General features: G+C 40.4%; 1 protein-coding gene across 2 annotated transcripts in view; it reads right to left on the bottom strand.

Moving 5' to 3' along the window:
* LOC126291833 (uncharacterized) overlaps positions 1-14,690 on the bottom strand; it is a 272,033-nt gene continuing 257,343 nt past the window's right edge. For both annotated transcript variants that reach the window (XM_049985544.1, XM_049985545.1), the window contains one exon: positions 1-533. In XM_049985544.1, coding sequence (XP_049841501.1) covers positions 410-533 — 124 coding nt within the window. In that variant the 3' untranslated portion in view covers positions 1-409. The remainder of the gene's footprint in view (positions 534-14,690) is intronic.

Genomic DNA, 14,690 nt, shown 5'->3' with positions numbered 1-14,690 from the left:
TTTTTATTGTTAGTGATAATTTGATTTATTCTGCATCCCTAAAGGCTATCCTTCACACTAAGATTTATGGGACACAATGTATGAACGTTGTTACAACAACACATTTGTATTATATTCATAAGGATATAATCATATTACTAAAGGAACAATTGAATAAATTAATTAATACTTTATAAAAAGCCTATCAAACAGTAAACACTTCTAATTATATACAGTAAATATTACAAAAGATATTTTTAAATATCTCAAAATGTGGTATATATGGTAAAAAAAAACCCTTAAAAATGCTTGAAGATTTGCTCTTCATTGAATATTTTTCTTTTCTTCCCATTCGATTTCAAATCATGCTTGCACAGATCACAATCTTTTCTACAAAGAATATGTTGTCCAACATTTTGTGCAGCTCGTATTAATTCTTAGCTCTTGCTCCTTTGTGGACGTGTCCCACATGTATCCTCATGCCCCGGACCGTCTCGAATTTTTTCTTACAATACTCACAGGGAACAATTCTTGGATCAGCTGCTGTATTGTGCCTGAAAGAAAGTTATTAACAGTTGAGTGACATAACTGTATGATTTTCAGTTTATCAAATTACCATGCTCATTAAAATATATAAAAGAATCGATGGATTACTCAAGGAACAAAATTATTGTGTAAAATCAAAAGAAAACTGTATCTGTTAACAAGAAATAGCCCTGCACATTACAAGACATACTGTAAAATATTAAAGATAGTAATAGCGATGCCAAAACAAATACATTACAAGAAAAAGATAATAATGTCTGATAAGAAAATAAAGACAATATGCCCTAGAGCAAAGGAGGAAACTTGCAGAACCATACATAGAAGGGCAAAACAGCTTTAAGAGTAAATTATACGTTGGTAACAATGTGTGCAGTGTTACAAAACTTTTTAGCAAATGTTTCATGACTGTTACAGAAAAAATGGGCTTGTTAGGTTCAGTAGATGCTGCCAGAGAGTACCTCAGACCAGACAGTACACCTAACATCATTAACATGAATATAATCCTCACTATGTAAGCAATCAATATTCATTATAAAAGCTTTAAAATCAAAAATATGGTCAAATACCAACAAAGTAAATTAAAGAATGTCCTTCTGAGTTTAGTAAATGTGTACCCATCAATTATCATTAGAACATTTCTTGAATAGTTGAAATATGATTAAGTTAAGCCTCTGTTTAAGAAAGGAGATAAAGAAATAACATTTCACTTTTGCCAGCATTCTCAAAAATTTTAGAAAAGGTAATATACAGTCAGGCTCTAACCATCTGACAACAGATAATAAAGACATGTCTGCAAGAACAGGCACCACATATTAAAACTTCCGGGCTGATAGGCCGTGGTCGAAGTATAAAACTGTCTCCTGATGTTTCGTCTCCGACTGCGGGAGACATTCTTTGAGGTAAAACGGCGAACTGCAAAGAGAACACTTTCAATACAATAATGACTTTTATGAATAGATTGACGGGGTGGCTATGGGCAGTCCTCTCAGTCCTGCTGTGGCTAATTTATTTATGGAGACTTTTGAACAACGGGCATTGCAGACTGCCAGTAAGAGACCAGCCATATGGTATCGCTATGTCGATGACACGTTCGTAGTATGGACACATGGAGCAGAGGAGAAGGATGCCTTCCTGACACATTTGAATAGCATTAATCCGAAAATCCAATTCACTACCGAGACGGAAAGGAATGGACAATTGAATTTCCTGGATGTGTCTGTGATTAAACGATGGGATGGAACGTTGGGCCATAAGGTGTATAGAAAGCCCACACATACTGATCGTTGCCTACATAAAGATTCAAACCACCACCCTAGACAAAAAAGAGGTGTAATGAAGACTTTGATAGACAGGGCGTACAAACTTTGTGAACCTGTTTGTTTAAAAGATGAGATTGAACATTTACGGTCAACTTTAGTGAAGAATGGCTATTCCAGCAAGGATATAGATCGAACACTTTGCTCTAGGCAGAGAATCAGGAGCAACAATGAACAACAGTCACCCAAGGGCAAAGTTTTTCTTCTGTTCATTAGTAAAGTCACAGATCTCATTGGGAAAGTTTTAGGCAAGTATGGGGTGGAAACTAGTTTCAGACCCACTAGGAAAATAAAAGAATTTTTAAGGTCGGCAAAAGATGCATGACACCCTTTGGGGTATATAAAATTCCTTGTAGGTGTGGACAGGTTTACATCGGTACCACAAAGAGAAGTGTGAACACCCGTCTTGTTGAACATAAGAGGAATTGCCACCTGGGTCACACGGATAAATCGGCCGTAGCGGAACATGTTTACCAGGAAGGTGATCGTGAAATAAAATTCAGCGAGACAAGCGTCATATCAAAAACCTCGCAATATTATGCACGCTTGTATAGAGAGGCTATCGAGATTGATAAACATCGTAATACTTGTAACAGGAAAGACGAAGGTGTTAAACTGGATAAAATTTGGATGTCAGCGTTGCATCGCAAGCGTGACGATCGATTACTTTCAATCGAGAATGTTGGCATCACCAGAGACAATCTCATAGCCGACGCCACGTGATCAACAGTGGCGCCCTCTGTCCTGCCTATATAATCAGCGCTTCCTTGTTCTCTTTGCAGTTCGCTGTTTTACCTCCGAGGATGTCTCCCACAATCGGAGACGAAACATCAGGAGACAGTTTTATACTTCGACGATGGCCTATCAGCCTGGAAGTTTTAAGTGAAGACAATACCGGCCTTGAAAGCTTACATTGTATGATCAGGCACCACATACATATACTTTAGGTGAGGACAACCATTAACATCTTCCGTTTGGACGTACACCAGGCCTGAGCTCTTAGAGGAATCAGTGAATTGCCACAAATAATGAGAATAATGGACAATGGGCACAACATCAGTAGTGTGTGGCTACCTAAGTCGAGAATTTGGTCTGAAATGAGGCATGCTAGGGTAGTCCACACACTTGTGATGACCAAGGTGTCAGAATGATGCAACGGTCAGTCCATCTGCCTAGTAAGCAGCAGGCCTAGGTTCAAATCCCACACCAGCACAATTTTTTTTTTATTTTTACCATTGAATTAAATTAATTTCCACTCACAGTCAATATCTGTAGTTCCTTTATGCCTTAAATAATATACTGTCCAAGTCTCAGTTTGGACTTTTAATGATGTCTGATACCGAGGAAGCTATCTGCACATACAATGAAAATGTGCTTCATTCATTAGGCAATATATTACAGATGATGATGATGATGATTTATGGTGGAGGGTGCTAAACAGCTAGGTCACCAGCGCCCTTACACTAATGTTATACTGAAGAAGATTTTCATCATCTATGGAAGGAGATCAATAAACTGGAAAACTACGTGCAATTGCACCACAGGAAACGTAAGGCAACACCAGGAAGGTAAGGTTCAGAAAAGCTCGTAATAAAACCCCAGCGAGACACAGTGGGATAACTCAATGAAATCATGGAGAAAATACCTGTAAAGATAAGGGACATATAAGTGTGGGTGAATGATGACTTAGAAATAATACGTGACCCAGCCATTTTGTGACACATTAAGATTGCACACCAAGTATTTTGGGAAGAATTCCCGACACCGCACAAAATTTTAAGACACGAACAACACTCGCCTCGTTATCAGTTAAAATGGAGGGAAGATCCTGTGGGAGATCCAGTTCAACCCTGTCATCATATAGAACACACCCCATTAAAAGATGTCATACTGACGGCTGTGTCCCGCATCTCTGGCACACTGGGGGCTCTTCCCAACGTAAGACGAAGCCACGTGTCAGTGGTCAATGTCCCACTCTAAGCCAAGTAAAAGCTACTTCTTCACACCGTCATGGGTGGAAGGAGGTGATCCACGGTTGCACTGAAGTTTTTGATGCAGTGTAGTTTATTGTTCCTCACTTCCAGCCACTGGGACTCCCACTAAACAATAGCCTTCCTGGTCACAAATGAATGTGATAGCCCGGAGAGGGACTGAACAGCTGGCAGGAGGAGGAAGGGAGCAAGACTCCGTAGCAGCAGCAGTACCGAATTCATTTCGCTGGGTGCCTTCAGCACCGAATTCATTTCGCTGGATGCCTATGCACCCTGTAACCTAGCAAAAAATGATTTCGTTGTTTTGCCTGTGCAAGACAAGGAGAGCATCCTGCACGTGTTGCACCATTCAATCTGCTGGGTACGTCTGTCCAAAAGCAAAAAGGGCACTGAGAATCAGGGAAGATGATAAACTTTTTGTCACGGCGCTCTCTCATCTGCTCCATTGCCCTCTGGATAGCAAATAATTTCGCATAATAAACTGAAAACTGCTCTGGGAGCCCTGTCCTGAGTACAGTGTTGGGAAACATGACAGAACAACCAAAAACATCTCTCTGTTTAAAACCCTATATGTAGATGGTAATAAATCTGGGTGGCTACATAAAATTTTATTAAATTTAATTTTAAAAACATGGTCTGGGATACAATGCTTCTTGTAAGCAGTCAGTTCTAAAAGCAATCTAGGCCTTGGTAGTAGCAGGGGGATGCATTACTCCACCCCTGCCTTTGGACCTTAATGTCCCCCTCCCTCTCCCCCACTCCACCTGTAATAATTCAAGGCTCTCCCTTACACAGATCCCAAATGGCCGTGTTGCTTGTGGTCGATGATCGAACAGCCATTCCAGTGGTGGATGAACAACATAACTAAATGCTGATGATGTAGGAATGGACAGAGCCCTATATGCTTGGCGTACCACGAGAAGAAGATGTCCAATAGACAGCAGAGGCTCACCAGCATCTGCACACAAACTAACAACAGGGCTCATGTGATAGGCCCCTGTTGACAGCCTAATACCCTCGTGAACTGCATCCAGCATTTTAAGGTATGAAGGCCTTGCTGACCCATAAATCTGGCATCCGTATTCAAGCCGGTGTTGCATGAAGGCCTTATAAATTGGAGCAGACACGCACTGTCGGCTCCCCAAGACCTTTGACTAACACATTTAAAGATGTTGAAGGCCTTGAGACATCTCAGTTTCAGCTCTTTATGGTGTGGCAACCATGTTAACTTCTCATCAAAGATAATACCCAGAACTTCACCTTTTCCTTAAAAGAGAGATCGGTGTCCCCCAGTTTTAAAACGGGCAAATTGACCAGAGTGGGAACAATTAAAAGCAACACAAACTGTTTTCTCTAATGAGAATTTAAAATCCGTGGAGCAAGACCATTCCTCCATTCGTCTATGCATCAGTTGCAATTGCCAAGTAGCTGTGGTGAGGCTGGAGGGTGCACAGAAGATGGAGAAGTTGTGCACAAATAAGGAACATAGTACTGGACGTTGCACTGTGGTTGTAATACTATTGATTGCAATGGCAAAAGCCATGGTACTTAAAACAGTCCCTTGAGGGACACCATTTTCCTGCTTAAAACTGTCCATTCCCAACCCTGTATCCAAAATATCTGTCCAAGAGAAAGGACCGTATGAAGGTTGGTAGACATCCATGAAATCCCCACTGATTGAGCTGTGACAAAATATTATGCCTCCAGGTAGTATCATACGTCTTTTAAAAATTGAAGAAGGGACTGAGTAGGGACCTGGCTACCTGAACCCACACTAGACACCGATTGACCATATGCTCTAGTGTCTTTGCAATACAGCTTGTCAGGCTAATACTACGATAACTGCCAGGGTCTGTCTGAACCTTTCCTAGTTTTAAAATTGGGATTAAAATCAATTTGATCCATGAGTTGGGAAAGTCGCCAGTTATCCAAATTTTATTGAAGAGCTGAAGGAGGACTTCCTTCAGCTGTCGGTCCAACTGTTGTAACATGCTGTAGGTTATCTGGTCATTTCCAGGGTTTGTATCATAAGCAACTGACAATGCAGAATCCAGCTCCCACAGTGAGAAAGGCTGGTTGTATTCTTCCATGTTGGTGGAACGGAAATCAAGATCAGCCCTCTCCTGTGCCTCCCGATATTGACAGAAGGTGGGATCCTGGCTGGAATTGGCCATAATGGATTTATATGATTGAGCCATTGTCTGAGCTATATCCGTTGTCGATGTTACAAGAGACCCTTGTATTCGTACAGCTGCTATTGGCAGTTGACAGGTGTGACTTGAGATCCTCCTAATGTCTTCCCATACTTTGCATGTGACTGCGGACCTATTGATGGGGTTCAGGAACTCTTGCCAAGACCTCTCCTTAGTCTTCCAAATTATTTGCAAGATTCTCATCTGTAGGGCATCAATTGAATTTGCACATTGCTGCCCTCCTGTCCCTGATTGCAAAGCGACACTCATCATTCCACCAAGGGACAGGTCACCTCCTAGGCACTTCCACAGACTTTGGGATGGATGCATCAGCAGCATGGTGAATCACAGCTGTAATGTGATCCACCCAGTCCTGGATGCCATAACATTGCTCGAAAAGAGCTAACTGCTTGTACAGCATCCAGTTACCCTTCTTGAATAACCATCTCAGTGACTTTCTTCCAGGACCTGCTCCATCGGGCAGATGGATCCAGATTTGGAAATGGTCACTACCTCGAAGGTCATCGTCCACTGCCCACTGAGCAGTGTCCTCAAGAGCAGGTGAGCAGAAGGAGAGGTCTATGGCTGTAAACAAACCTGTAGCGGTGCTAAAATGTGTGGCTTGACCCATGTTCAGCAGTATAAGATCTGCTGTGTGTAGCATATCCTCAAGTACCCGACCCTTGGGGCATGTGGTGTTAGAGCCCCATAGCACAATGTGTGCATTGAAGTCCCCCAAAAGGAGAAAGGGTGAGGACAGTTCGTCAAGAAGATGAGTGAGGACCCCACTAGCAAGAGGCTCATGAGGTGGTAAGTACACATAGCACACTGTGATGTCAACATGGTCCTCTATCCGAACAGCAACCACTTGTAGTGTTAAGGGAATAGGTGAGGAGTGAAAAGTGTCCTCTATGAACAATGCAACCCAACGTTTTGCCCTGTCACCAGGAAGGTCATCGTTTCTATAAAGGTGATGACATCCAAGTACAGGTTTGTCAGTCTCTTTAAAATGAGTCTCTTGAAGGCAGAGACAAAAGGGTCTGTCCTGTACAAGGGTTCTCAGTTCTGTCAGATGAGCCCTGTATCCATTTATATTCCACTGAAGTATGGGAGCCATTTCGACAATGTGGTCTTGATTTACCGCTGTCTTTGTGCCAAGGTGGTGAGGCACTTGTAGAGTAAAGTGGGGTTCTGGGGCTGACTGGGTCTCGTGATGAGGCAGCAAAATCCACGATGTCCTCATCATCAGTCAGACGTGCCAGAATGACGTCTGATGGCGCCCGGGTCAGCTTTCGACCTGTATGTTAGGATCCTTTCCCTGTTCCCTTTCCCAGCAAGGATGAGGGGGAAAGGGGGCGGTGAGAGCCACTTTTCTTTGAAGAAACTCGGCATTGAGGACACTCTGCTTTTGGGGTGCCTTCAGGCTGTGCACTGTGGAAGCATTACTGGTCTCTTCCATTGTAGCTGTTTGAATCGCTATGTCTTTCACTTTACTTTGGCACATACAGCTGCAAGTACAGGTGCTAGAGGCAGATAGTGGAACACAGGACGTCATCAAATTGTTTATGCACCAACGAAGCACAAGAAATGGCAAAGACAGGGGGTTTCAATACCTGATAGTCCTTTTTGGCTTCTGCAGATGGGATCCGCTTATTCACTTTAATTTCCTCAATTTTGCATTCCTCTGCAAAAACAGGGCAGGCTTGGTTCCAGACTGGGTGGCTTCCAGAGCAGATACTTCAGACTGCTGGAGACGGACAATCCATTCCAGCTTCATGGGCTGCCTTTCCACACTTCCCACAAGTCGCTTCACCTCTGCAACTCAGCATTGTATGGGAAAATGCTGGCATTTGAAGCGTTGCATAGGGTTAGGTACATAGGGCCGAACCTTAAGTCGGAGGAAACCTTCCATGATATGTTGGTTGGTTTGTGGGATTAAAGGGACCAGACTGCAATGGTCATCAGTCCCTGCCGTGATATGTTCAGGTAGGGCTGGAGAATTGAAGATCACGATAAAAGTGCCAGTCTTCTCAGTCTCTCCATTGTTCTTGCAAGTCCTTTGTTCCACATCTCTGATCCCCTGTGGTGCCCATTCTTGTTTGAGTTCAGCAACATCTATATCCATAATATCACGGCAGGTTACATCTTTGGTGGAGTTAAGGGACTTATGCAACTCAACAATGATTTCGTACTCACTCAATTTCTATGACGTCTTAAGGAGTTCCACCTGCTTTGTCCGGTTAGTCTCAACAAGCAAGGAACCATTGCGCAACCGCTTAATAGACTTTAGGGTACCAGCCAGCCCCCCTAAGCCTTTATGGATATAGAAGGGGGACACATTTTCAAATGTCCCCACCTTCCTCTTGATCACTACAAAGACATTACGATTCATGGCTCCTTGAGCCACGTTACTGACGAGTTGATTATCAGGAGGACTAGCCTCCCTCATTCTTTTTGATGAATGGGTGTGAGAACTCCCAGGTGGTACACCCTTCCCCCTGGGAGGAGAAGAAGATTTCAGTATATTACTGGCTACTGGGATATTTTGTGATATGACAAAAGCATTTGAACGTGTAAATCACAGTGCCCTTTTAAGTAAATCAGAACATTACAGTGTAACAGGAAATGCTGCGAAATGGTTCAATTCCTGTATCTCTAACAGTAAATGAAAGGTGTTATTAAGAAAGAGAATGAATTAAGCTATGAGCCATCATCCAATTCAGAACTAGTTACATGTGTTGTCCCACAAGGTTCCATCTATGGGCCCTTGTTTTCATGTGTATATCAATGGCCTTTCATCAGTAATATTACCAGATGTCAAGTTTTATTTCTTTTTATTTCTTTCCCAGAGGATATAAACATTGAAATAAATAGCAAAAAGTGTGGTCTTAGATTGGTTAACAAAATTTTAATGACTGTTAGTAACTGGTTCCTAGCCAATTTGTTATCATTGTTGTTGTTGTTGTTGTTGTTGTTGTTGTCTTCAGTCCTGAGACTGGTTTGATGCAGCTCTCCATGCTACTCTATCCTGTGCAAGCTTCTTCATCTCCCAGTACCTACTGCAACCTACATCCTTCTGAATCTGCTTAGTGTAGTCATCTCTTGGTCTCCCTCTACGATTTTTACCCTCCACGCTGCCCTCCAATACTAAATTGGTGATCCCTTGATGCCTCAGAACATGTCCTACCAACCGATCCCTTCTTCTGGTCAAGTTGTGCCGCAAACTTCTCTTCTCCCCAATCCGATTCAATACTTCCTCATTAGTTATGTGATCTACCCATCTAATCTTCAGCATTCTTCTGAATTTGAAAAAAACACCTTACATGCAATTCAGAACCTGTAAGAGGTTTCCCCACCAGTATATGCCTAAAATATAATGACAAACTGATGTAAGAAGTGGACAGTATTAAATTCTTGGGATTACAGCTTGATAGTAGATGAAAATAGGTTTAAAATTTTTTTGACTCATTACACCTCCATAACTAATACTCCACATGGTATGTGTGAAAAGTGCATTAGCATATTTATTTTACATTGCAAATATTTATTGTGTGTTCTTATTCTTCTGAGGTATTCTCTGTTCTGGAGCATCTCCTTATAGGGATCAATTGGAATGAGTACATCTGATCTAATCTAATCTTGGAAGCCTGTACTTGTAGAAAACATTTCCAATACTTTGTCAAAAAAAGGATGAGCTGACAAACATCTAGAACAACTAAAAATGATATGTTGTGGAAAAGATTTTGAAATATTAGCCACATATCAACACTCGAAACAACTGTAATATGCCTTTGCACATCTCCTGATGAAGACGTAAAAAACTATGTACAACTCGCGGAAGACACATTAATTCAAACTGTAAAAAATAGGAAAATCACTCTTATCTGTGGTGATTTTAATACAGACTTTACCAAGCCCCCTAAAATGAAAACAAAACTACTGAAACTCTTAATCTCTAGTAACTTGATAATCACAATACATTCACCCACAAAAGAAACTAGCCATACAAGATCCACTATAGGTCAAATAATAATCAACTCTAACCAACAACACCACAAATCAAAAACAGTAAAGACTCGACTTGGAAACCACCACAAATCATAAGTTACAATGCTGAAAATGAAAAGGTCAACAAACTAACAAACATATATGACAGATAAACTTAACAATGATCAGAAACTCTAAATATTTAGAAACTATTTAAAAATCAAACCATTGGAGAAAATTTATGGTATTGGAAAGATATCTGACAGATTTAAATTACTGTGAAAATAATCAATTTTGAAAATAAAAAATTTGCACAACAAGTGAGGGCAAGTGAACACACACATGCAAAAGATAAGGAAATCTGCAAGCTTTTGGAGCCAGTGGATCCTCCTTTTGGCAGAAGATGTCCTGTTCAGAAAGTCTTCCCTGACCCTCATTTCTAGGCAACTTTTCAATACCCTTCCCATTTCCTAAACCCAACCAGTCCTTTTTCTTTGTCCCTCTATGTTCCCCTTCAACTCTTCTGCCAGGAGAGTTTGGCAAACTCTTTGGCTTTAATAATGTCTGCTTGTGTCTGTGTATGTGCGGATGGATGTGTGTGTGTGTGTGTGTGTGTGTGTGTGTGTGTGTGTGTGTGTGTGTGCACGCGAGTGTATACCTGTCCTTTTTTCCCCCTAAGGTAAGTCTTTCTGCACCCGGGATTGGGATGACTCCTTACCCTCTCCCTTAAAAGTCACATCCTTTCGTTTTTCCCTCTCCTTCCCTCTTTCCTGACGAAGCAACCGTTGGTTGCGAAAGCTTGAATTTTGTGTGTATGTTTGTGTGTCTATCAACATGCCAGCACTTTCGTTTGGTAAGTCACATCATCTTTGTTTTTAGATAAAAAATTACTTATAATTTTTATTTAAGAAATACATGTATGTGAAACACTAAACTAAAAAAAAACATGAATTCAAGCATAAAACAACAACTTAAATCATAAAAAAATAATTAAACAAATAATTAGAATAATAATAAATGTTTTGATCTTTCAATTAGTTATGTTGAAAATACACTGATGGCACATTGTGCACAGCTTATTTTCCAAAATTGGTATTTGAGAAATCAGCTTTATTACTCAAGGATGGATGTGGTGTGAAATCTTATGTGTGTTGTAGCAAAAGTTTTCATTTCTTAAAATTAATTAATGGTTGTGGGGTTATTTTGTACCATCACATATTATTACAAAAGCTGAATGTACAGTTTCCAGGGACATTAATTATATTTCAACTTTTATATGAAACCCATTTGTTTTTTGCATGGTTTCAAAGATATTTTTTCTAAACCTAATATGCCAAATTACCTTTCAGGGTGTGTTTAACCTCTTAAAATTGAAATTAGACGAAACAAAAAACCAAAAAGTCCTGCATTACTTTGACACCCCCCCCCCCCCCCTTTACTGTCTTGCTAAGTTTCAAGTTACACCTGTGAATGTGCTACAGAAGATTAGATGCGTACTGAAGTGAATTGGGCAGAGCTTTAAAGCAGTACTTGAATAAAAATAAAGAATAAGACAGGTCCTGAGGGACAAGGACTAATTGGTTTATGAATAGATGAAAATTGTTTGTGATAAAAATAGTACAGGAAGACCAAGACTTAACTAGTCACGAAATTGAAACTGTTACAGCTCGTAATAGTTACTTGAAGATTTGTAATGGCAGACTGGTATGGAAAGTCTTCAGAATAGACCACAACAATAATAACAGCAGCAGCAACAGTAGTAACAACAACAACAACAACAAACCTGCTATAAACATTTTATACCCAGATTTTGTTTCCTGACTTCCACACAATATGCTGATGCAGCAACATTAACAAATCTACTACAGATTCTGGAGCTAGTGTATATAGCATCTTGACCAAATACAAAGTTCATGGAAAAATTCTTCTAGACAAAATATTGGTAATAAACTGAAGAGCAATAGAGAGAACTGTTAACTCTGATTAGTAAATCATTGACACAATAGTGACTGTTGAGATCAGTCACCATCTACAACTCACCACAGATGCATGCGCATGTGTGGGTGGTGAAATTTGGCCAACATCTCACTTTCTGACAGCCTTTCTGTTGTGCCTATGTACAACTCAGCATCTCCACTATATGGTGAGTAGCAACTATCCTTTTCAGAATATTGTTACATTCCATCCTGGATTTTCCATTGTTTGATTATTAAATTATAGATATTGTTAAGAAGAGGTCACCACCATACTCGATGACGATGGTCACCCTGGAGAATGCAGAACTGTGGTTCATCAATTAACACAATGTGATGCCACATACAGCCCATGCATCCTTGTCACCACACTAATCTAAAAAGTCATTTGTGTTTTGTTGTTAGTTGCAGCCCAAACGTGGGATGTTAATTCTCTAGTCTGGCTGCTGCTAGTCTACAACCAATGTGCAAGGTGACACAGACTGTTACAGGGAGTCCATTATTTGCTCTCTGATGGCAGGTGCAGATGCTGAGGGTCCCAATGTGCTTCATGCACAGTATGGCAATCCTCCCTTGTGATGGTCAGATGTAGTCAACTGGAACCTGATGAAGAGTACGATCATCCTCATGTTCCCTTACAGCCTGACATCAGGGGACTGTCACATCCTAATGCCCCTAAACATGGATATTTCACAACCTGGCCAGCTGGTCAAATGGATCCTATTGTACATAACATTAACATACCAACAAGGCCCAATATATCCTATTGGGCCTTGCAATGACACTAAATAGGCCCACAAACACTAATGCACTATGGTGGGTGTTTTATCTGTCACAAATAATGGTCTGTATGTATACAAAGTTACATTGACACCCAACCATGTCTTCCAAATGTTTCAATTTTTTTTATCAAGGACTGTAAACATTATCCATAATATGTGAGAAGTGGCTCAATGAACAAAACATTGTCGAATGAGTTTCCCTGATACAAACTGAAAGACTCTTCCAAACAATTTCAGTATTAGCTTTGATAAGACTTACATCTTTAAAACAATAATCTGAGCGAATAACCTAAAGTGACAGGTAAATGCATATGGACCCTGCCCTCCTGCAGTAGAATAAAACTGTCTTTTTAAGTTTTGTTGCACCATTATTGACACAGCAAAGTTTGCATCTTAGTTTGCTGATTTATAGGTCATGTGCCATAAGAAAATGTCCTACACAAGCAACTTCTGATCTTCTATACATGTTTCATAGCAAGATGTCACACGTATAGAGCAACAGTGCCTCCAAAATGTCTTTAAAATTATTTGACTAATACACAAATAGCAATGTTGTGGTGGATGCTGGAAGTGAAAATACCAACACTATTCTAGAATAATGTAAACTTACATCAGATGTGTGATCAGTACACCCATCTATCCCATCTTAAAGTGTGTGTTCAGCTCTGATGTGACTGGTTCGTATCATGATGTCAAAAGAAGAAATTCAAGGAGAGCCCCAAAGTTAACCTGAAGCAGCACTACATCACAACTGACAAGATGCACCTCAACCACCCAAGTTCAAAGAGAACTGTCCATCAGTTATAGCAGACTGGGAAGAGCAGAGACATTATTCTTTCATATTATTTACTTATCTGAACTAGTCTTGCATACTTAATGACCTCATTGTTAACAGAATTTGTTAACCGATTCATTTAGTTCATTCTATGGATGTCACCACCAAGGAGAACTTTCAAGGATATGGACTATGTTGAATATACATCAACAGGAGTTAGAAACTCCATTTCTATTTAACTTTCATTACATTTCCACAAATTGGCTTAACCAAGCTGTATATAACATGTCAAAAATTGAAAGGAAAGGTGCTACTTCGACAACCGTGCCACTTCTCGAGTCATCAAATAGTTGTGTATCTCCTATTACTAGCTAAACTTCTACGTTAATACAGCAATGTTTTTAAGGGCAACAGTTATTTCATAACAAGTATCTTCAATTCATAAACTGAGAAAATGAGTGTCTATGGAAGGAATGATTAATAAAGTACATTAATTTTTTTTAAATTTCCAAGATTCTCAATTTCTTGTGTGTCAGGTGAGAAATTACGGAAGACCTACACACCAGGATATCGAATCCTGCACTGAACCCTTGCCAAAGAGGCAAAGAGTACATGAAGATTATTTTCCTGTCTTGTATTATTATTAAGCACGTCACAAATCAGTTACATCTTGCAGTTTTCATGCACCTGTCTTCTGAACCAGCAGAGATACTTATGAATAACCCTGTAGTCTTACTAGCCATTTCTGCTGAATCAAGACTATATTTGAATTGGGTGAAAACCTCCAAAAGCTACATTGTACAGTCATATTATTGTGACCACCTGTCAAAAGCCTGAATAACCAAATTTTGTACTGTCAGCTGCTGGGAGCCATGCAGAAAGAGAGTCAATGAGGTTCTGGAAGGTACTGACACGGATGTGGTGCTATGCTGAATCCAGCGCCATGGCCACCTGTGCTTGGTTGAGGATCCACATAATGTAAAGCCAAACTGAGGTGGTTCCACAGATTCTCAGGTGGGCTTAAATCCAGGGAGTTTGGTGGCCATGTTTGAGAGGATGGTAAATTCATCCTGGCACACTCTGAACGATGCACACACACTGCAAGGTGTATGACATATTGCACTGTCCTGCTGGACAAGGATAAACAAA

This window comes from Schistocerca gregaria, chromosome 9, assembly GCF_023897955.1.
Source record: "Schistocerca gregaria isolate iqSchGreg1 chromosome 9, iqSchGreg1.2, whole genome shotgun sequence".
Classification (NCBI taxonomy): Eukaryota; Metazoa; Arthropoda; class Insecta; order Orthoptera; family Acrididae; genus Schistocerca; species Schistocerca gregaria.
Note: the sequence above shows the minus strand (reverse complement) of the source record. Positions and strands in the feature narration are given on the sequence as shown.